The sequence below is a fragment of the Thermobia domestica genome, chromosome 8 (assembly GCF_964235325.1).
Source record: "Thermobia domestica chromosome 8, izTheDome1.hap1.1, whole genome shotgun sequence".
NCBI lineage: Eukaryota > Metazoa > Arthropoda > Insecta > Zygentoma > Lepismatidae > Thermobia > Thermobia domestica.
In genome coordinates, this window is record NC_137461.1 from 225,210,749 (window position 1) to 225,229,155 (window position 18,407).

The 18,407-nt window shown below is 36.4% G+C and overlaps 1 protein-coding gene across 1 annotated transcript in view; it reads left to right on the forward strand.

Moving 5' to 3' along the window:
* Positions 1 to 16,562, forward strand: part of LOC145691947 (cholesterol 7-desaturase nvd-like) — a 115,779-nt gene extending 99,217 nt beyond the window's left edge. The window contains exons 6-7 of the mRNA XM_081767249.1: positions 1,834 to 2,007; positions 15,672 to 16,562. Coding sequence (XP_081623375.1) covers positions 1,834 to 2,007; positions 15,672 to 15,836 — 339 coding nt within the window. The 3' untranslated portion in view covers positions 15,837 to 16,562. The remainder of the gene's footprint in view (positions 1 to 1,833; positions 2,008 to 15,671) is intronic.
* Positions 16,563 to 18,407: the final 1,845 nt, after the last annotated feature.

The window sequence follows — 18,407 nt, forward strand, 5'->3', positions numbered from 1 at the left end:
AGTAACCACACTCATTCTCTTAACACAAAAGTCCCTGATCGTTTCCTGAATAATTTATGCGCTTTTGTTATACTTCTCGTCCCTGTTAGGGTATTAGGCTTTATACACTCGTGGTAAGTTCTAGAGAGAAAACCACATATATAATTTGTTTAATTGAATAAGCATACCGTACTAAAAGCTAAGTAACCCCATAGAACTTCCGTAGTATCATGAATACAGCTTCGGGTTTGTACTGTATAACCGACTGGATTCTGTTTGCAAGTGACTGCAAGAGATGTTGCGGATATGTCACGCATCCGTATGAAACATTCGTCGCTGGTCAGTATGTCTACTGGTACCAGGAAAATGCACGAATGTCTATTACCGGTACTGAGTGTCAGCCACAGCTTCAAATAGCTCCACAGATTTTCAATTTAATTTAAATCTTGGGATTTTGTTGCCGAATCAGATGCAACAGGTTACTTGAATTTTCCTTAAACCATGAACCAATGATTTGATCTCTGTGAGTTCAGCACTAGTCACATCGGATGATCGGAGTTTCACCTGCATATTTATCATGAAGGTTTAGAAGAAGTGGCTACGCTTGGAATGTCTAAATAATCATAGTGCTTTATGTTTATATTTCTATGTGTGAATTAGACAAATTTGTGTCGAATCATCCCAATACCATAACTGAATCTGCTCCGGCTTGACCCTTACGCTGTGGATAAAATGCCACGTTTACAGTTTGATACAATTGACTTACCGAATCATTGGGCTACAAACTGAAACACGACTCGTTACATCACAGTACAATTTGCTAGTTTTCTATAAGAAGGTGCAACTTTATGCTTGTAGTAAGAAGTTGCCTCTCCCATGCCACTCGAATCAACACTCATTGCATGAAGTTCCTTCTACAATGCCCTTTAGGAAGTTCATTGGAAGAATCTTCATTTATAACTGCAATAACTCGAGTGAGGTTTGAAAATGATTTTGTTTGATCATGCTTGAAAATCGTCAGGCGTTTCTGTGTGTTAGGACATTTTTACAGCCACATCTTTGGTTTAATTTTGCGTTCTTACGAGCATTGACCACCTTGTAGATACTAGAGGTCTGCACGGCCTGGAATTTTTTAGCTGGATCTCGGCCCGACCCGTGAATTTATAATATGAAGCCCGTCCCTAGTCCGAAATGTGTTTTAAGCTTTGGGCCCGAGCTTGGCTCGAACCCGTGTGATAATCAAATGAGCCCGAAATAAGGCCGAATTACAAAAACTTAATAGTTAACGCAAAAGTGTAATTTTTTATTTACAGCAAGTAGAGGTTTAGTATTGCAGTTGTGCTTTAAAAGTTCTTCAGAAAGAACAGTTCGATAAATATCATTTACAGTTTATTTACAAAGTGAGTCCCGAAAAGGTCCGAGAAGTATAGTTGTATATTTAAAAATTTACGGCCCGAGTCCGATCCGATCCCGAAGTTATCTATGCTTTGTAGGCCTGAGTCCGGCCCGCAGGCTCGGCCCGAGCCTGTGCAGACCTCTAGTAGATACGTTGGACAGTCCTCTTTGATACACCAGCAAATTGCAGAATTTCATTGACTGTATGTCTGACCCATTTTTTGCCATTCTGTTAGAAGTTTCTACTCATATTGATGAGCTCCTTACATACGACTGATTGGTACAGCCATTCCAGTTTCCTAAATGCTAATGCATGGTTCATTTATTCACACGCTACCACTCTAATACCAGTTATAATAATAGAAACAGATAAATGTCAGTTTTTGATGGAGTGACTAACCATTTATGTGGTGTGTATGTAATATAAATACATTATTTTAAGTATTCTTTGTTCTTTAGATTGGACCTGCCTACGTGGAAATGAGATTTCGAACTTTTATAGGTCCGGTTTTAATATTCATGACTGTCACACCGGTGGAACCATTGATGCAAAAGATAGTGCAGAGAATGTATGCTTCACCAACTGTACCAACACCATATTGCAAACTAATTTTGTTCTCAGAAACTGTTATGGTAAGTTGATCTTGAATGAACTTATTCTAAAGTAAATACAATTAAGAATTGCAAATATTTATGTTAAGTGCGCATGTATGGGAAAATAAAAATGTAAATGATGTTTTATGGAAAACGCCTACTATTCCTTTGTATATTGAAAACTTTTGTAGGTTTCAACAGAAGAAAAGCATATTGGAAGGGTACACGGAAAGAAGGGGCTAATCAATATTTACATTTTTTTTCGGAGAAGCAATTTAAAATATTAATGGGCACCTTCTTTCCTTGTGTGGCTGTTTTTTCTTGTGTAAGTTTCTCTGCAACGAGTCACTTTTTGCACAATATTCGTAGTACATTTAGAAGTACAAACTAGCACCAACATGTGGTGTCCATATCGGCTTTTTTTTTTTTTCAAAAATTGAATAGAGCCCCTTTTTTCCGTGTACCCTTCATTCACAAACATAATTTTAATATTTTGGTTCAATATTAGTGTAAAATAATTACATTAGAACTAAAATAACTTCAATATGTGTAAACTTTATTCCACTGGTCACATTGTGATAGGGGGATAAACTACAGAGAAACTACAGGATGTTTCAAAACAAAACCGACGACGTTTGGGAGCTGATTCCTGACACCAAGCTAAAACAAAAAGTATAGACCACCTGGGTGCACAAATGCTTCCTTTCAGAGTTATAGGCTGCCGAAAACGTTAAAAAAATGAACTTTAAAAGCCCATAGCTCCAAAACTATGGGACTTACCATAGTTGGGTCAAGACTTCACTTGAGAACTAGTTTGTGCCCTATCAAAATATCCAAGTTTCAGAATCCTCCGGTGCTTCCGCGACAATTTTTATAGAGAGAGTTTGTGAGTACTTCAAATTACATGCCCGTAGCAAACCACCCTCTATAAAAATTGTTTCGTGAGTACTTTAGGATTCTGAAATATGGATTTTTGGATAGGGTACATATTATTTTCTAAGTGAAATCTTGAACCGACTACGGTAGGTCCCATAGTTTTGGAACTATGGACCATTAAAGATCATTTTTTCGTTTTTGGCAGCCTATAACTCCGAAAGGAAACATTTGTGCACCCAGGTTGGTCCATACTCTTTGCCTTATCTTGGTGTCAGGAATCAGCTCCCAAACTTTGTCGGCGTTGTTTTGAAACAGTCTGTATAGTATTTTTTAAATTGGCACTTGAAGAACATTAGAAGCTGCTTTTTACATTTTAGTTCATGTATTCAGCACACAATATTCGTAAGGTAATGAGTAAAGTATTTCTTTTTGATTTCTAAACCAACAAAGTGTTTTCAGGTTCATTTTAAAAGAAACTGATATAAACATTTTTGTTACCATGGAAATACGATACACTCAATGTTGAACACTGAAACTTAACTATGACGTATGGCAAGATAGCCTCCCCACTTCAGAAAATTGAAACAATGACTAGGTCATTCGTCTGTACTACGTTTGTACCGTTTGTAACGAACATATTTTCGTTTGTACCACATTTTCCTTATAGGGTTATTTGAGAGGTCAACTGGGGGGGGCTATCTTGGCGCCAAGATAGCCTCCCCGTATCACAGCACAAAAAATTGAAATACACCATTCGAAAGCAAATCGCTTGTACCGTTTGTACTGAAAAAAGTTTTCTTTGTACCCTGATAGTTTTCGAGAAACAGGGGATGACATTTGGGGGGGGGCTATCTTGGCGCCAAGATAGCCCCTTCCCGTATCAGAGCACAAAAAATTGAAATACACCATTCGAAAGCAAATCGTTTGTACCGTTTGTACCGAAAAAAGTTTTGTTTGTACCCTGATAGTTTTCGAGAAACAGGGGATGACATTTGGGAGGGGCTTTCTTGGCGCCAAGATAGCCCCCCCTCCGTATCACAGCACTAAAAATTGAAATACACCATTCGAAAGCAAATCGTTTGTACCGCTTGTACCGAAAAAAGTTTGGTTTGTACCTTGATAGTTTTTGAGAAACAGGGGATGACATTTGGGGGGGAGCTATCTTCGCGCCAAGATAGCCCCCCGTATCACAGCACAAAAAATTGAAATGCACCATTCGAAAGCAAATCGTTTGTACCGTTTGTACCGAAAAAATGTTTTGCTTGTACCCTGATAGTTTTCGAGAAACAGGGTATGACATTTGGGGGGGCTATCTTGGCGCCAAGATAGCCCCCCCCCGTATCACAGCACAAAAAATTGAAATGCACCATTCGAAAGCAAATCATTTGTACCGTTTTTACCAAAGAAAGTTTTGTTTGTACCCTGATAGTTTTCGAGAAGGAGTGGATGACATTTAAGGGGCTATCTTGTACGCAAGATGGGCCCCCGTAATGTGTACTTTTTCCATGCCCATTAATAAGTATTATGTGTTTATTCATGTGAATTTGTGTATTTAGAACTCTGGTTGTACATATCCAAATTAAAAAAGAACTTGTTGGGAATAACTCAACGTTAAAATTGATTCGACGAGTGGGAAAACATTGTGAGTCTAAAACAAGCCATTTTGAGTTAAAGGTAAAAGCCATTTTGAGGCAAATAACACTAAAGATGTAGAACTACAAGCTGTAATGAAGAGCAGTACAATTTTCAAGACCTCGCACGTTATAGCAGAATGCTGTAAGGTCGACTGTACATTTGTGGCATTAGCAAATGAAAGTTCTTTCTTCAAATATCTCAAAATGCGTTTTTTGGACTAGTAGTGTTTTTCCACTCATCGATTCAATTAAATATTATATATTTGTGCCCTTTTCCGTAAATAAATACCGTAAAAAGAATAACAAAGTGTGTACAACTGGAAAAGAAACTGGATTCACATAAATAATCTTAAACAAAGAAAAATAAAAAAAATGAAATGTTTGCTCACCTAAACTGTGTCCTTCCACGTTTCAGCTTTACACCAACTGAAGAAATTAACTGTTTATATCTGTCACATTAACGTCTCGAGAAGCTTGCCGCTTTCATAGACAATAGACGAAAGGAAGTAGGTCATTGCTTAATAATACGTATTTACTTACAGGAAAGGGCAGAAATATTGAAAATTTAATTGAATCGGTGAGTGGAAAAAACTACTAGTCCACAAAACGCATTTTGAGATATTTGAAAAAAGAACTTTCGTTTGTTAATGCCACAAATGTACAGTCGCCATTATAGTATTCTGTTATAACGTGCGAGGTCTTGCAAATTGCACTGCTCTTCATTACAACTTGTAGTTCTACATCTTTAGTGTTATTTTTGCATTTACTTCAAAATAGCTTATTTTGGACTCACACAGTTTTCCCACTCACCGATTCAATTCTAACGTCGAGTTATTTCCGAATTTTTTTTCTATTTGGATATGCACAACCAGAATTCTAAATACACATCAATTCACATGAATGAACACATAATACTTATTAATGGGCATGGAAAAAGTACACATTAGGGGGCCTATCTTGCGTACAAGATAGCCCTAAATGTCGTCCCCTGTATTTCAAAAACTATCAGGGTACAAAAAAACTTTTTTCGGTACAAACGGTACAAACGATTTGCTTTCGAATGGTGTATTTCAATTTTTTGTGCTGTGATACGGGGGGGGCTATCTTGGCGCCAAGATAACCCCCCCAAATGTCATCCCCTGTTTCTCGAAAACTATCAGGGTACAAACAAAACTTTTTTCGGTACAAACGGTACAAAAGATTTGCTTTCGAATGGTGTATCTCAATTTTTTGTGCTGTGATACGGGGGGCCATAATGGCGCCAAGATAGCCCCCCCAGTTGACCTCTCAAGTAACCCTATGAGGAAAATGGTACAAACGTTACAAACGTAGTACAAACGAATGACCTAATCATTGTTTCAATTTTGTAAAGCGGGGGGGGGGGGCTATCTTGCCATACGTTAACTATGAAGAACAAGGTTATCGTGGATTCAGATAAAGAGAGAAATATTTTTACCGTATTTTCATGTCATGAAATTATTATATAGATATTAGCTTCACTATCCTAACATTTGATATTTAACGTTTATTAACATAGTTATCAAGTAAATAATTGACATTTGGCTTGTAAATAGTGAATAGTAAACCTGTCCATCTCTCTTCCTTCATAAACATGTAAGTAAATTCTGCCTGTTACAGCGTAAAAAGTCGAGGGAATAAAAGCAGCTCATTAACAAAGTTGTCGAAACCAGATATCGGCAGTTATGATAAACTAATATATTTTAGAAGATATTATCCTACGTAAACCTATTAATTACGTCTCGGGACGATCATAGTATATTCCATCTGTCTATTGATTATTCTGCTAATTTCTTGGAAAGCTAAATTTCTTTTTCTCTAACATACGTAAAACATTTCTTCTAAAACCCGAAATGTTCCGACCCAACTCATATAGCATTCGTCGTGAAAAAGATATTAAAAAATACACAAAATTGATATATATATATATATATATATATATATATATATATATATATATATATATATATATATATATATATATATATATATATATATATATATATATATATATATAGTGTCGGTTTTCATGCGAATAACCCAACAATATTGGACATTTCTGGTCGAAAATTGTCTTATATTTGTACTTAATATCACTTGAAATAATTTACAATTACCCTATTGCAATTAATTATGCAAAAAGGATATTTAGTGAATGCAAATTATCAAATAGGATTATACGACACATTATTGGATATATGATAAGGTCATTCGATTATACGATGAATATGACAGGATAATACCTAGATGTTTCTACTCCAACATTCATTTTTGTAATGATTTCAGATAACTTTACTAGTCATGAGTTTAAATTACAGTACTTTCAATATGAATTTAACTTTAGACCACTACTAATAACAGCAATAACTGTATTATTTTTCGTACTAGTATTAGGATTTAGGATTTAGATTTCTGGGCTTTCGGCATCTATGGCCATTTAGCCCGTCATATTTGAGGGATAACGTCCCTCGGCGAGCACACTATCCGGGGACAGCGAAGGAAGAATGGATTGGGGAAGGAAGGGACCTGGAACCTAGAAGTTAGGTACCACTCTGGCATTTGCCTGGTGTGAATGAAGAAAACTCCGTTCAGAGTGGCTGGCCTGAGAAGCCTTTTACACTTTTTCGATGGAGCGCTCCCACCGGGAATATGAACCTGGGACCGCTCACACCGAAGGCGAGAACGTAAGCGACTATGTTACGCGTGGCCACTTTGTACTAGTATTAGCAGCATAAGAACAATGCTGAACCATACAGAGCCAAACGAAAGTTTTGCTTTTAAATTTGGTATTTACATAGCGCTTGTCTTAAGGAATATGCAAGCCTTATTCCGAAATAACGTGTACCGCTACTTTCATTACCAGCACGGTCGACTGACATGTAGCCAATTTAACATGTGTGGGATGTAGTTCGTTGGCAATGCTTCTTAAAGGTCGATATCTAGCAGACTGGTAGACCATTCCCCATGAATAAGTTCGTCATCTATTTGATTCGATGCTACGACGTACTGATTCGATGCCTCTATTGCATAGAATAACGTGGATCCTTCATGTTATTCGAATTTGCCAAGAGGTGTTGTACAGTTCTGAAATTATAACATTTATGTGTTGTTAAGTGATGGAACTGGGACAAATATTGTTTCACTTACGCGTTGCTTTCTTGGTGTTACAATTTTCACAAACAACAGTGTAAGTGAAGCGTATTGTACTAGGCATCAATCTTACAAGGGACATCACCCAATTGACCGGCTCGGATTTCAATGAAATTTTTTTGCTGATAGAGGACATGTATGTATTATCTGTTATGACAGAAATTTTTGCCATGATGCATGTTTTCTATTTTTCTATAATTTTTAAGAGTTGTGATGTTGTTATTAGAGATTACTGCAGAAGTCCCTTACTACCCTTTGTAAACGGAGTGTTAATGAAAAAACAACCATGTAGATGCATATAACGTCTAGGGGAAGTCGTATGGTAGGTGGGGGCGCGGTGGCTCAGTGGTAGAGCGTTCACGTCTGGTGCTTGGGGTCTCCGCCAAGTGAACTTTGTGGTGGACAAACACCGTGCTCGTGGGTTTTCTCGGGGTTCTCCCGTTTCCTCCCACTTTATTCATTCCACCATTTCACTCATCTCTCATCATTACTGTCTCCTTTAGCCTAACCGGCATAATCGTGGGACGTAAAACTCAAAGATTTCATTTCATTTTTTTTCGTATGGTAGGTATGACCTTGACAGCAGCCATCTTGAAATTCGCCATTTTGAATTAAGGTCAAGTTTTTGAAATAGGAATAGGGTAATATGATACATAATTTCGGGCTAGAATTTAATCAGGAAGACAATGGTTAAGTTAGTTTTAAGATACGCCTATTTGAGGAAAAGTTACAGGCATATTAATTGTTTATACTTACTATGTATGTAAGTCCCTTATCTCCGCTTCTAACCCGCGTATTAATGATAATAAGTGGATAAAAGCTTCGGTAATACATATTATATCTGGATGGAAGTGATACGGTAATGGTATCCTTGACTGTAGCCATCTTGAAATTCGCCATTTTGAATTAAAGTAAAGTTTTAAAAAATGAAAACCATTGCATGTGAGACTTCATTTTAATAGTACATTTTCCCAAAAAGCCAATAGTATGCTTATTTTTGTTTTATAGTTAACAAGTATGAATTTAGGACTGCTTCTAATGTGCACCAAACGTCCATTATTCGGTCTTTCAAATTGGCAACACTCTTATTTTCACCGCATGTTTTAAGATTCCAACTGGCACTTGCAATTGTTGCCAAAGCTCATGTTTTCTAAATTTATTACATCTTTTTAGGGGTGCGATTTGTCAGTTCCTGAATAGTGTTGGGATAAGCATCCAGCAATCTTTCTGAATTTTGAAGACTTGTAATGTAATTATTTATTTTAAACCAGAATACATGAGGAACCTATGGACCTATGTGACGTAAAGAAATACAAATGAAATTAAAAGAAAGTTGTGTTATACTAACACAAAATTATCAAGAAATGTAGCCTACAGGTTGCGCAAACGACAAACAATAAAATATTTTTAATAGATGCAACTTTAAAGTAACAGCAGCAATGATAGCAAATATCAAAGAGGCATAATGTTAATGTTCCCAACACACTGTACCATGAACATAGTATGAAAATAGGTAACTTGTTTAAAAAGGGGTGTAACTTAATCGAGTCTCCGATCAATACTGATTATAAATCTTACAAACATGAACTATCGACAACAATCACTAGAAAACGAATGACTTTTTTGTCTGACTAGCTAACAATTGACATAGAAATTAAACAAATATACAATAAAGAAATAAATATAAAACAAAACAAAAGACCTTTGATTTACACAACAATCATATTTCGTTTTCCTTTTTGAAGTGAATTTTATTTTTGATTTCTCGTCTCATCAACTATCAATTACAAGCTACATCTTCGACATTACCTGAATGCAAAGTTGGAGTTCTTTCGTTGTGCGATGATTCATGTCAGTAAACGAATTTTTGAAGGGCAGGTATAGGAAATAAATAATTACATAGCATAGGAAATGAAAAAATTACATGACAAGTCTTCAAAATTCAGAAAGATTGCTGGATGCTTATCCCAACACTATTCATGAACGGACAAATCGTAACTCTTAAAAAAATTTAATACATTTAGAAAACATGAGCCATGGCAACAATTGCAAAGTGCCAGTTAAAATCTTTAAACATGTGATGAAAGTTAGGAGTGTTGCCAATTTGAAAGATCGAATAATGGACGTTTGGCGCATATTAGAAGGAGTCCTAAATTCATATTAGTTAACTATAGAACAAAAATAAGCATACTATTGGCTTTTTGGGAAAATGTACTATTAAAATGAGGTCTCACATGCTATGGTTTTCATTTTTCAAAACCACTTTAATTCAAAATGGCGGATTTCAAGATGGCTACAGTCAAGGATACCCTTACCGTATAACTTCCTTCTAGGTGTAATATGTATTATCGAAGCTTTTATCCACTTATTATCATTAATACGCGGGTTAGAAGCGGAGGTAAGGGACTTACGCACATAGTAAGTACAAACAATTAATATGCCTGTAACTTTTTCTCAAATAGGTGCATCTTAAAACTAACTTGACCATTGTCTTCCTGATTAAATTCTAGCCAGAAATTATGTATCATATTACCCTATTCCCGTTTCAAAAACTTGACTTTAATTCAAAATGGCGGATTTGAAGATGGCTGCCGTCAAGATCATACCTACCATACGACTTCTCCCTAGATGTTATATGCATCTACATGGTTGTTTTTTCATTAACACTCCGTTTACAAAGGGTAGTAAGGGACTTCTGCAGTAATCTCTAATAACAACATCACAACTCTTAAAAATTATAGAAAAATAGAAAACATGCATCATGGCAAAAATTTCTTTCATAACAAATAATACACACATGTCCTCTATCAGCAAGAAAAAATTCATTGAAATCGGAGCTGGACAATGCGGTAATGTTCCTTTGTTAGCATAAGTGATTACACAACATAGTTCGCAATTCAGTCAAAATTCTAAATAGCATTAACTGTGAGTATAAAAACGAAAGAATTTTCGAACTGTCCTGAAATTACAAATCAATTCAAAATTCTTACCCTGTGTAAGTAGGAGGTGTGATAACAAAAATACGGTGAATAATTTTATTAGGAACAATGTAATGAGATTACATGGAATTTGGTTTAATCTCCTTCAAAGTAGTGTCCTTGGCTAGCAATGCCCTTATCCAAACGTTGAATCCATGACTGGAAGCATTTCTGGAAGGTTCTTTTTAGAAGGGAGTTCAGCTGCTCTGTCGTTGCTTTCTGAATGTCAGGAATAGGGTTAAAACGTGTTCATTTAAGCATGGTTTTAATTTTAGGAAATAGCCTGAAATAATTCCTTCAAAAACTCACGAATCAAAAGAGATGTCTCTGCGTGTTTTCGTCGGAAAGAAGTAAGCCATTTGTCCATTTAATCGGCGGTTAAAGCTTTTAATTGACCCTTACGAGGTGTTTAGTTCTTCGGAAAGCTCTCGAATAGTCATTTGTCTTTTTCAACAAATCATTGGTGCCACTGTTTGCACGTTTTCGTATGTTTTTGACGTCGAAGGATATCTCAATCGTTGCTCGTATTCAACCGACTCCTTGCTGTTTTTGAATCTCTGGTACCACTTGTAAACAGTCTTTAATGCCACCACTTTATCGCTATACGTGTTATGAGCTTCTTTGGCACTTTTTTGCAGCTTAAAACAAAACTTTATGTTGGCGCGCGACAAATCCTCTTAACACGTCCTCATTCTTCCGCCTCTGGAAGCCAACTAACATGTCATAACTCGTTGGAACTCGACACTGACTGTACTAAAGATTTAGGCTACCGGGCTTTCTAGTTGAAATAACATCTATAGGTGGCTCTGTGCAACTACATTCACCGTACGTTTTGATCACACCTTGTATTAGTCGTGATTTTATTCTATAAGCATATCAAATATTGAATAATTTTCATTAGCAATATATTTGCTTAAAATATTATTCTAATTCAGTACCAGCAGTGAACTTCCTCCAGTAGCTATATAAAAAATTGTTTTAAAATTCAGGAAAGAATGACGAAGTAGTAAAGAATGAAAACAAGGGAGGTACAGAATCTTGTTACTTGAAAATATGTTCCTCTGTTATTGACTGGTGCTGCTAAATGTTAAATTACATGTGATATGAACGTACACTATAAGAAATATAAGCATCAATATTAACAGAATAAACTTTAATCTTCAATTTCTCTCTTAATACATGCTTACTTACATCCTGACTACTACTAATGTTTTACTGGATGAACATTTGTATCCGTAGGTGTTCATTGGTACAAGAGAGGAAGAGTGTGATCTTGCATGCAATCCAAAATAAACTGTTTCAACGGCTAAGTAATAAACTAGACAAGTGCTAGAGAATACTTATAGGATTCGAAAGAGTTAGTTGAACCATAAACACACGCCGATACAAACTGCTTTACTGAAACACATTCGCTTTTTCATTCCGCACGTATAAATTTGGAGGATGACTTTTTATACCAATAGCATGCAAAATCATCGTGAGTTAATATTACAAAGTGATGGGTCTTGGGGTTCGGAACCTCCCGAGATTCTGAGTTGCCTGTAAATTTATTCTAATTTGAAGGATAATTTTACAAATTTCAATATATATCCCTTTATATTGAATTTGCCCCTCCTCCGCAAACAAGCTCGGGACACATTACGAAATAAATTCTTGTGTACGTGAATATTACATACCATTGTTAACTTCAATGGAAGACAAATGATGAGGAAATTACTTACTAACTATGAGTGTCTTATGAGCTTATATAGGTCATTAAGTCTGGACATTTATAAATGTTATGCTTTCTTGGTCACAACGAAAATAGAGAGAAAGAATTACTACGAAGAATTGCTACATTAATATCTGATGACAAAATGACATATTGTGAAAACGGGTAAGGTCCAGTCAAAAGAGTAGACAAAGAACTAAGGTCTAGAAAATTATCAAAAGCAAATCTTTCATCCATATATTTTGTTGCTTGTGTAGTTAGTGATCTGTTGATGGATTGCTTTATCATGACTTCATTGGTTGAGACTGAAACTGACACTCTGAAACGTCAATGTACTAAATAATGTGAAATACACAATCGTCCGAAATACTTGTCCGCATATATGCAGCATCACTGAACAGGCATAGTATTCTTGTCTAGCAACACAATGCCTGGAAATGCGTCGTACAAGAAACAATAAAGATTCTTACAAGGGAAGTTTGGAAGAAAGCACTTGCCTCCAGGGAAACTAAGCATGCCATTTGAAGGACCAATTCGTGCTAATTTCAACAAGCTAATAAAATTCCGGTACGATTGAAAACTGTTAGAGAGGTTCAACTTGGAAGTTTATATAAAGAAACTGAGTATATGTGCATTTAAACGCGTTAAGTACAACATTATTAGCAACGAATATTGACATACGAATTGAAATCTATCGGACGTAACAGAAACAAAAATGTTTTTCAACAACTAACGAGTTTATTAGTTAAAATTAGTCATACTGTTCACGATAATGATAGGTTAGAGATGGAAATCAAACACTGTTTTTCTTCTGTTCTGTGTAGAAATGACGCTGGCAGAAGACTTCCTTGCACCATGAACATTGTATATGTGCAATTGCGTTGCATCCGTTAAGTAAACAGTTCGCATAACCAAAGCGAAAAGTAAATTTGACAGGTGATTCAACAGCTATATAATTTACCTGCCTTGTAGAACGCAAACTGAAACAACCCAATGTATAACCGTGATCGGAACTGATTCATTAGCATGGACACGAACTTCATTTGATTGTTTCGTTGGTACATCATAACGTTCGGATGAGGACGTTTCGTACTATGCACAAACCCTGCCATAATTTTGATTGGTCAGAATCCAAATACATCAAATGGTTGTACAAATCGTGTGCAGTTCTTTGATATATTCTCAACCATTACATCTTTGCCATCCGTCATCCAACTTGCAATGGACAATTTGTCTGTGAATGGACTCCTGTGATCAAGCAACAGCAAGTTCAAATCATCAAAACTGCATAACAACGGCAGGTCGCTAGGAGGCGCAATCGTGCACTTAATGTTGAATCTCTTGAAAAGTTCTCAACAATATAGGAATTTTATTAGCTTGTTGTAATCAGCATGAATTGGTCTTTCAAATGGCATGCTTAATTTCTCTGCAGGCGAGTGCTTTATCCTGAACTTCCCTTGTTAGTAAGTTGCTCTATAAACTCATTCTCACATATCATGTCCTTCTTCAACTACCTACATGATAAAAAATTCGATGATAGCAGGCATTAAGATAATAGAACCATTACGTGTTTCCATCTTATCTGCATCATGACTTCTTTCGTTGGTCAATTGCGAGATTGTGTATTTTGTATTTATTAGTTGGAGTTTATCTTCCGCCCATGTTTTTAGCATTGAGGCTATATGAGACGTGAATCTACAATTTATGGTGGAGTCCGAACCACATAATGTGTTCAAATTTCTAGGCTCTCGCACCGGTAATCGAACCCGCGAGTCCGTGCACCATAGGAGCACTCGCTGGCCATTAGAACAACGGGAAGTGATGAAAGGTCGTGTAGATGATGAATAATAATTTTGCATGTTGACCATTTGAATTGCATCAACCAAACAGACCAATTTATTAGTGTTATAATGCAAAAATACAAGGGTCATACTGAAAGTCGTGAGCAATGTTTTTTCACAACCGTAATCTTTGTTTGTAAGTGAAACCAAATATATCATCTCAATCTACGGACCTTTCTTTCACTTTTCCCCCATAGTCTCCGCTTTTTGCACACATTTTTCCCATCGTCCTGCAAGTTTGAATTCCGTTCCAGCTGCCCGTAGACACTGACACACTGCTTGCCGAATATGCTCCAGTGTCTCTTAGCGATGGTCTCGCATCTGTTCCTTCACAAAACCGAAAAGTAGTAGTCATAGGGTGCCATGTCGGGACTGTAGAGAGGATGTGGAAGTGTTTCCCACCCAAATCTCCTGATCTGCTCCATAGTGGCCCGTGCAGTATGCGAACGCGCAGTATCCTGTTGAAGGATGATCTTTCAAGGACGTTTATCACGCAAGGTACGACGGAGCCTCAAAAGTGTCTGGATGTAGCGGCAGAATTTATGGTTTATCCAGGGTCAAGAAAGTCAACTAGGATGAAATCCTGTGCCTCCCAGAAGACGCTCCCCATAAATTTCTCTCTGATTGCACTCTTTTCGCTTTCTTCTTCGATGGCGAATTCAAGTGGTGCCATGCCTTACTCTGTCGCTTTATTTCAGGTTTATAATGATGGAACCAACTTTCATCTCCAGTCACAATACTCGTCAAAAAGTCATCACCTTCATGTCGAAATCTCTGAAAGGGATTTTGGTAATGGTTAGTCTCTGACGTTTCTGGTTCTCGGTTAATAAACGTGGCACCTAACGGGCACAAACCTTCCGAAAACCTAAGCTGTGAATCATTTCTTGCACCGCACTATGTCCAACGCCAAGTTTTGCAGCGATTTCATTCACAGTGATAGCCTATCTCCCCTAATCAGCTCATTAACCCTTACTTTGTTGCATTCCGTGGAGGCAGTTCGAGGGTGCCCGCTGCACGGCTCATCTTCGATACTCGTGTTTCCATCCTTAAAATGTTTCACCCACCTCCTAACAATGCTAGCACCCATGCACACATCTCCATAATTACGTTGCTATCTGCGGTGAAGTTTCAGAAGCAGATTAATCGTATTTACCAAGGAATTCAATCACAGCATGCTGTCGAAACGAAACATCGCTTCCCGCCATTTTAGAAATCCTGCCTGTGGTCACGTGATAGCAACGAATAGCGCCAAAGTCTGGAAAGAAAGAAAGTCTGTGGATTGAGATGATATACTTGGTTTCACTTACAACTAAAGATTACGGTTGTAAAAACACGTGGCTCACGACTTTCAGTATGGCCCTCGTAGTTTGTCTTTGTTGTAACAAAATACTAGGTCATTAACTCAAACTAAACTCATTGATGGTGAACAAATTCTCATGAATTATCTAAATACACTTCAATAATGACTGTTTTAACAATATTTTGTCTTTTTTAGATTGAACGGGATATAATGGTTTGGAATCATAAGAAACATGTGGATAAACCACTACTAGTACAAGAAGAGAAAACATTATCTCAATATCGAAGATGGTATAAACAGTTCTATTCGGAAAATAGTCCCCGATTTACACATAAAAGGGAATCAACTTTTGAATGGTGAAATTCAAATTCTCGCAAAACGTTTATTGGAACAAGTTTTAACAATCTACATTACTACTTTCCGAAAACTGTTTATAATGTATAGTTCGCAAAATTTATGGATTAGATGTGGATTAGAATACGTATCCACCATCTATTGTAGTTCCAGCTTTATACATGTTAGACTACTTTACTTTTTTAAACACTGATTATTATTATTTATCTGTTAGTTTCGTATAATACATTTTGACTCTCTTTATTGAAGTATTCTGAAATTTAATTTCCATTTTTTAATAATAAACTTTGTTAATGAAAATAGAGAGATGAACTGTGCCATGTCATTCCGCCATCGACACAGAAGTAGTGTCATCTTACAACTGTACTTCTATATGATTATTATCTTCAGTGGTCTAGCCAGAAACTTTTTCTAGGGGGAAGGCCATGACATTTAAGGAAGAACGTGGCCTTTATAATAATAAAAACAAAGAAGTCTTCTTCATCATTGTGTATTATACGCATACACACATACATACTGTTAAATCACTATTATATTATCAGTATGCTACCTTATTGAAATATTAGTCTTGACAGTATGTAGTTAGGAGCGCAGGTTGCAGGAGTTGCACCAAAATTCTTACAGTGTTACTTATTACACTTTCTCCAAAATAACTTGTCAGTTACTTCTTGTTCCTCTCTCGTATCTGTTTACTTCGAACTAATTTTTATTGTTTTGTACACCAAACAATGGCGTATTTTTGCAACATATTCTGCTATAGTCGTCATGTTAGGAAGAAATATTGAAAATAAACCAAATTAGAAAATTCGAATGGAGTCAAATAACATGGAAAAGGAATCGAACCTGCTGAAATTGAATGTACTTCTGTACAGGAAAAATTATAAAATGTTCTTTCGACTAACACCTATAATCATGAGCATCGTTAGCGGGTGGAGGGTCGGGGGACGGGTCCCCCCGGATTTTAGTCAAGTGTATTTAAAGAAACTATTTTACTTTGTAAATGTACCTTCTGACGGAAAGAGGATTTTGATTTTGATTCATCCGACCTCTCAGATTTAAAAAGCTAACGACGCCCGAGAAACCAAAACGAATACTCGGCGTTTTTCCTGCTTATTACTTGTGTTCTAGATTCCAAACTCATTCCATTAATAACTGTTGTATAATTCGTGTGTAAACTTTAGTTTCATAGTACTCACCACTCGTAAAAGGTAGAATTGTGCAATTCGCATTCGTTTTAGCGGAAGGATCCAGGATCCAGGATATGATCAAGGGAGGGGCTAAATCATATTTTGCCTTTTTATCCAGTGTAAAGCAGGATTCAAACTCATTGTATTGAGTGTATATGTGAGCTTCAAGGGGGGGCTATAGCCCCTATAGCCCCCCTTGGATCAGCCCTTGTGTATAATAGTAGATAATGTGGTGGAAATGACAAAAACTGTTCTAAAATTTAAGTCAACAGATTATATTTAATGAATGGCAATTAACTAATCAAAAGATTGCTTAAAAAATGGACTTTTGAAGTTATGTTGATAGAAATAAATTACAGTTCATGCGCGGTTCACTTTATTGTAAGTTTCTAAATACTTCTATTCGTATATGATTTTGCAATAATTATTGTCTGCTAATTAGATGCATAGTATTATCATAAATTTCACAAATGTGAATCTTTTTTGAGTTTTTGATCTCAATAATCCACAATTACGCTCCGAGGCTAAGGAACACGATGATGATGATGATTGTGAAAGAAATGGTGCAATGAAAATAGTGGGAGAAAACGGAAGAACCATGAGAAAAGCACACGCACACAGTGTTTGTCCACTAGGAAGCTCACGCTGGTTGGAAGGTGCGATCTAAGCAGAGTTCCCACGCAAAATAAATCAGCGCTCTGCTAAGCGACCGCGCCTCCAAATGTGGATCTTCTGTTGAAGCTGAAACACTGAACAGAGATTGCACTTGATCAGAGACCCGGTGTTCACGAGACGAGACGAGACGAGACGAGAAAGAAAACCTTCTCGAAAAGTACTTCTTCGTCTCATCTCGATTATTGAAAATCTCTTCCTATCTCGTTTTGTAAGTTTATACACAAATTGTATGCTTTGATTTTTCTTAATTTTATCCAGAAGTTATCAGAGTACTTTCACATCACGAGGAGTCCACAAAGAGTATGGTAGAACAACATTTAAACAATATGTATTATTGGAGTATAAAATGTATTGATTTGTGTACCTATTAATTTCAATAAATGTTCTTTAGTGTGCTCCTACAATGACTTTATCAATTTATAGTTTTAAACTGTGCCTTTTGTAACATTAAAACCAGTGGCAGCTAATGTTAGTGTTGCAGCGTTGCGCAACGACCAAAGTATTTCAAGAAAAAAATATTATTATCAATAGTAGTAAAGAAGAGAAAAAAATACTTTTAATACTCGCATATATATACACTTTAAATAACATATATTTTTTTTTTTACTTCTGTTACTGTCCTTTTCGTTAATCCGTTTTATAAAAAAAGCGAAGAATAATCCGTCAGAGATTCTCTAATTTATATTCTGTTGCGGGGAGCATACAACGACCAGAT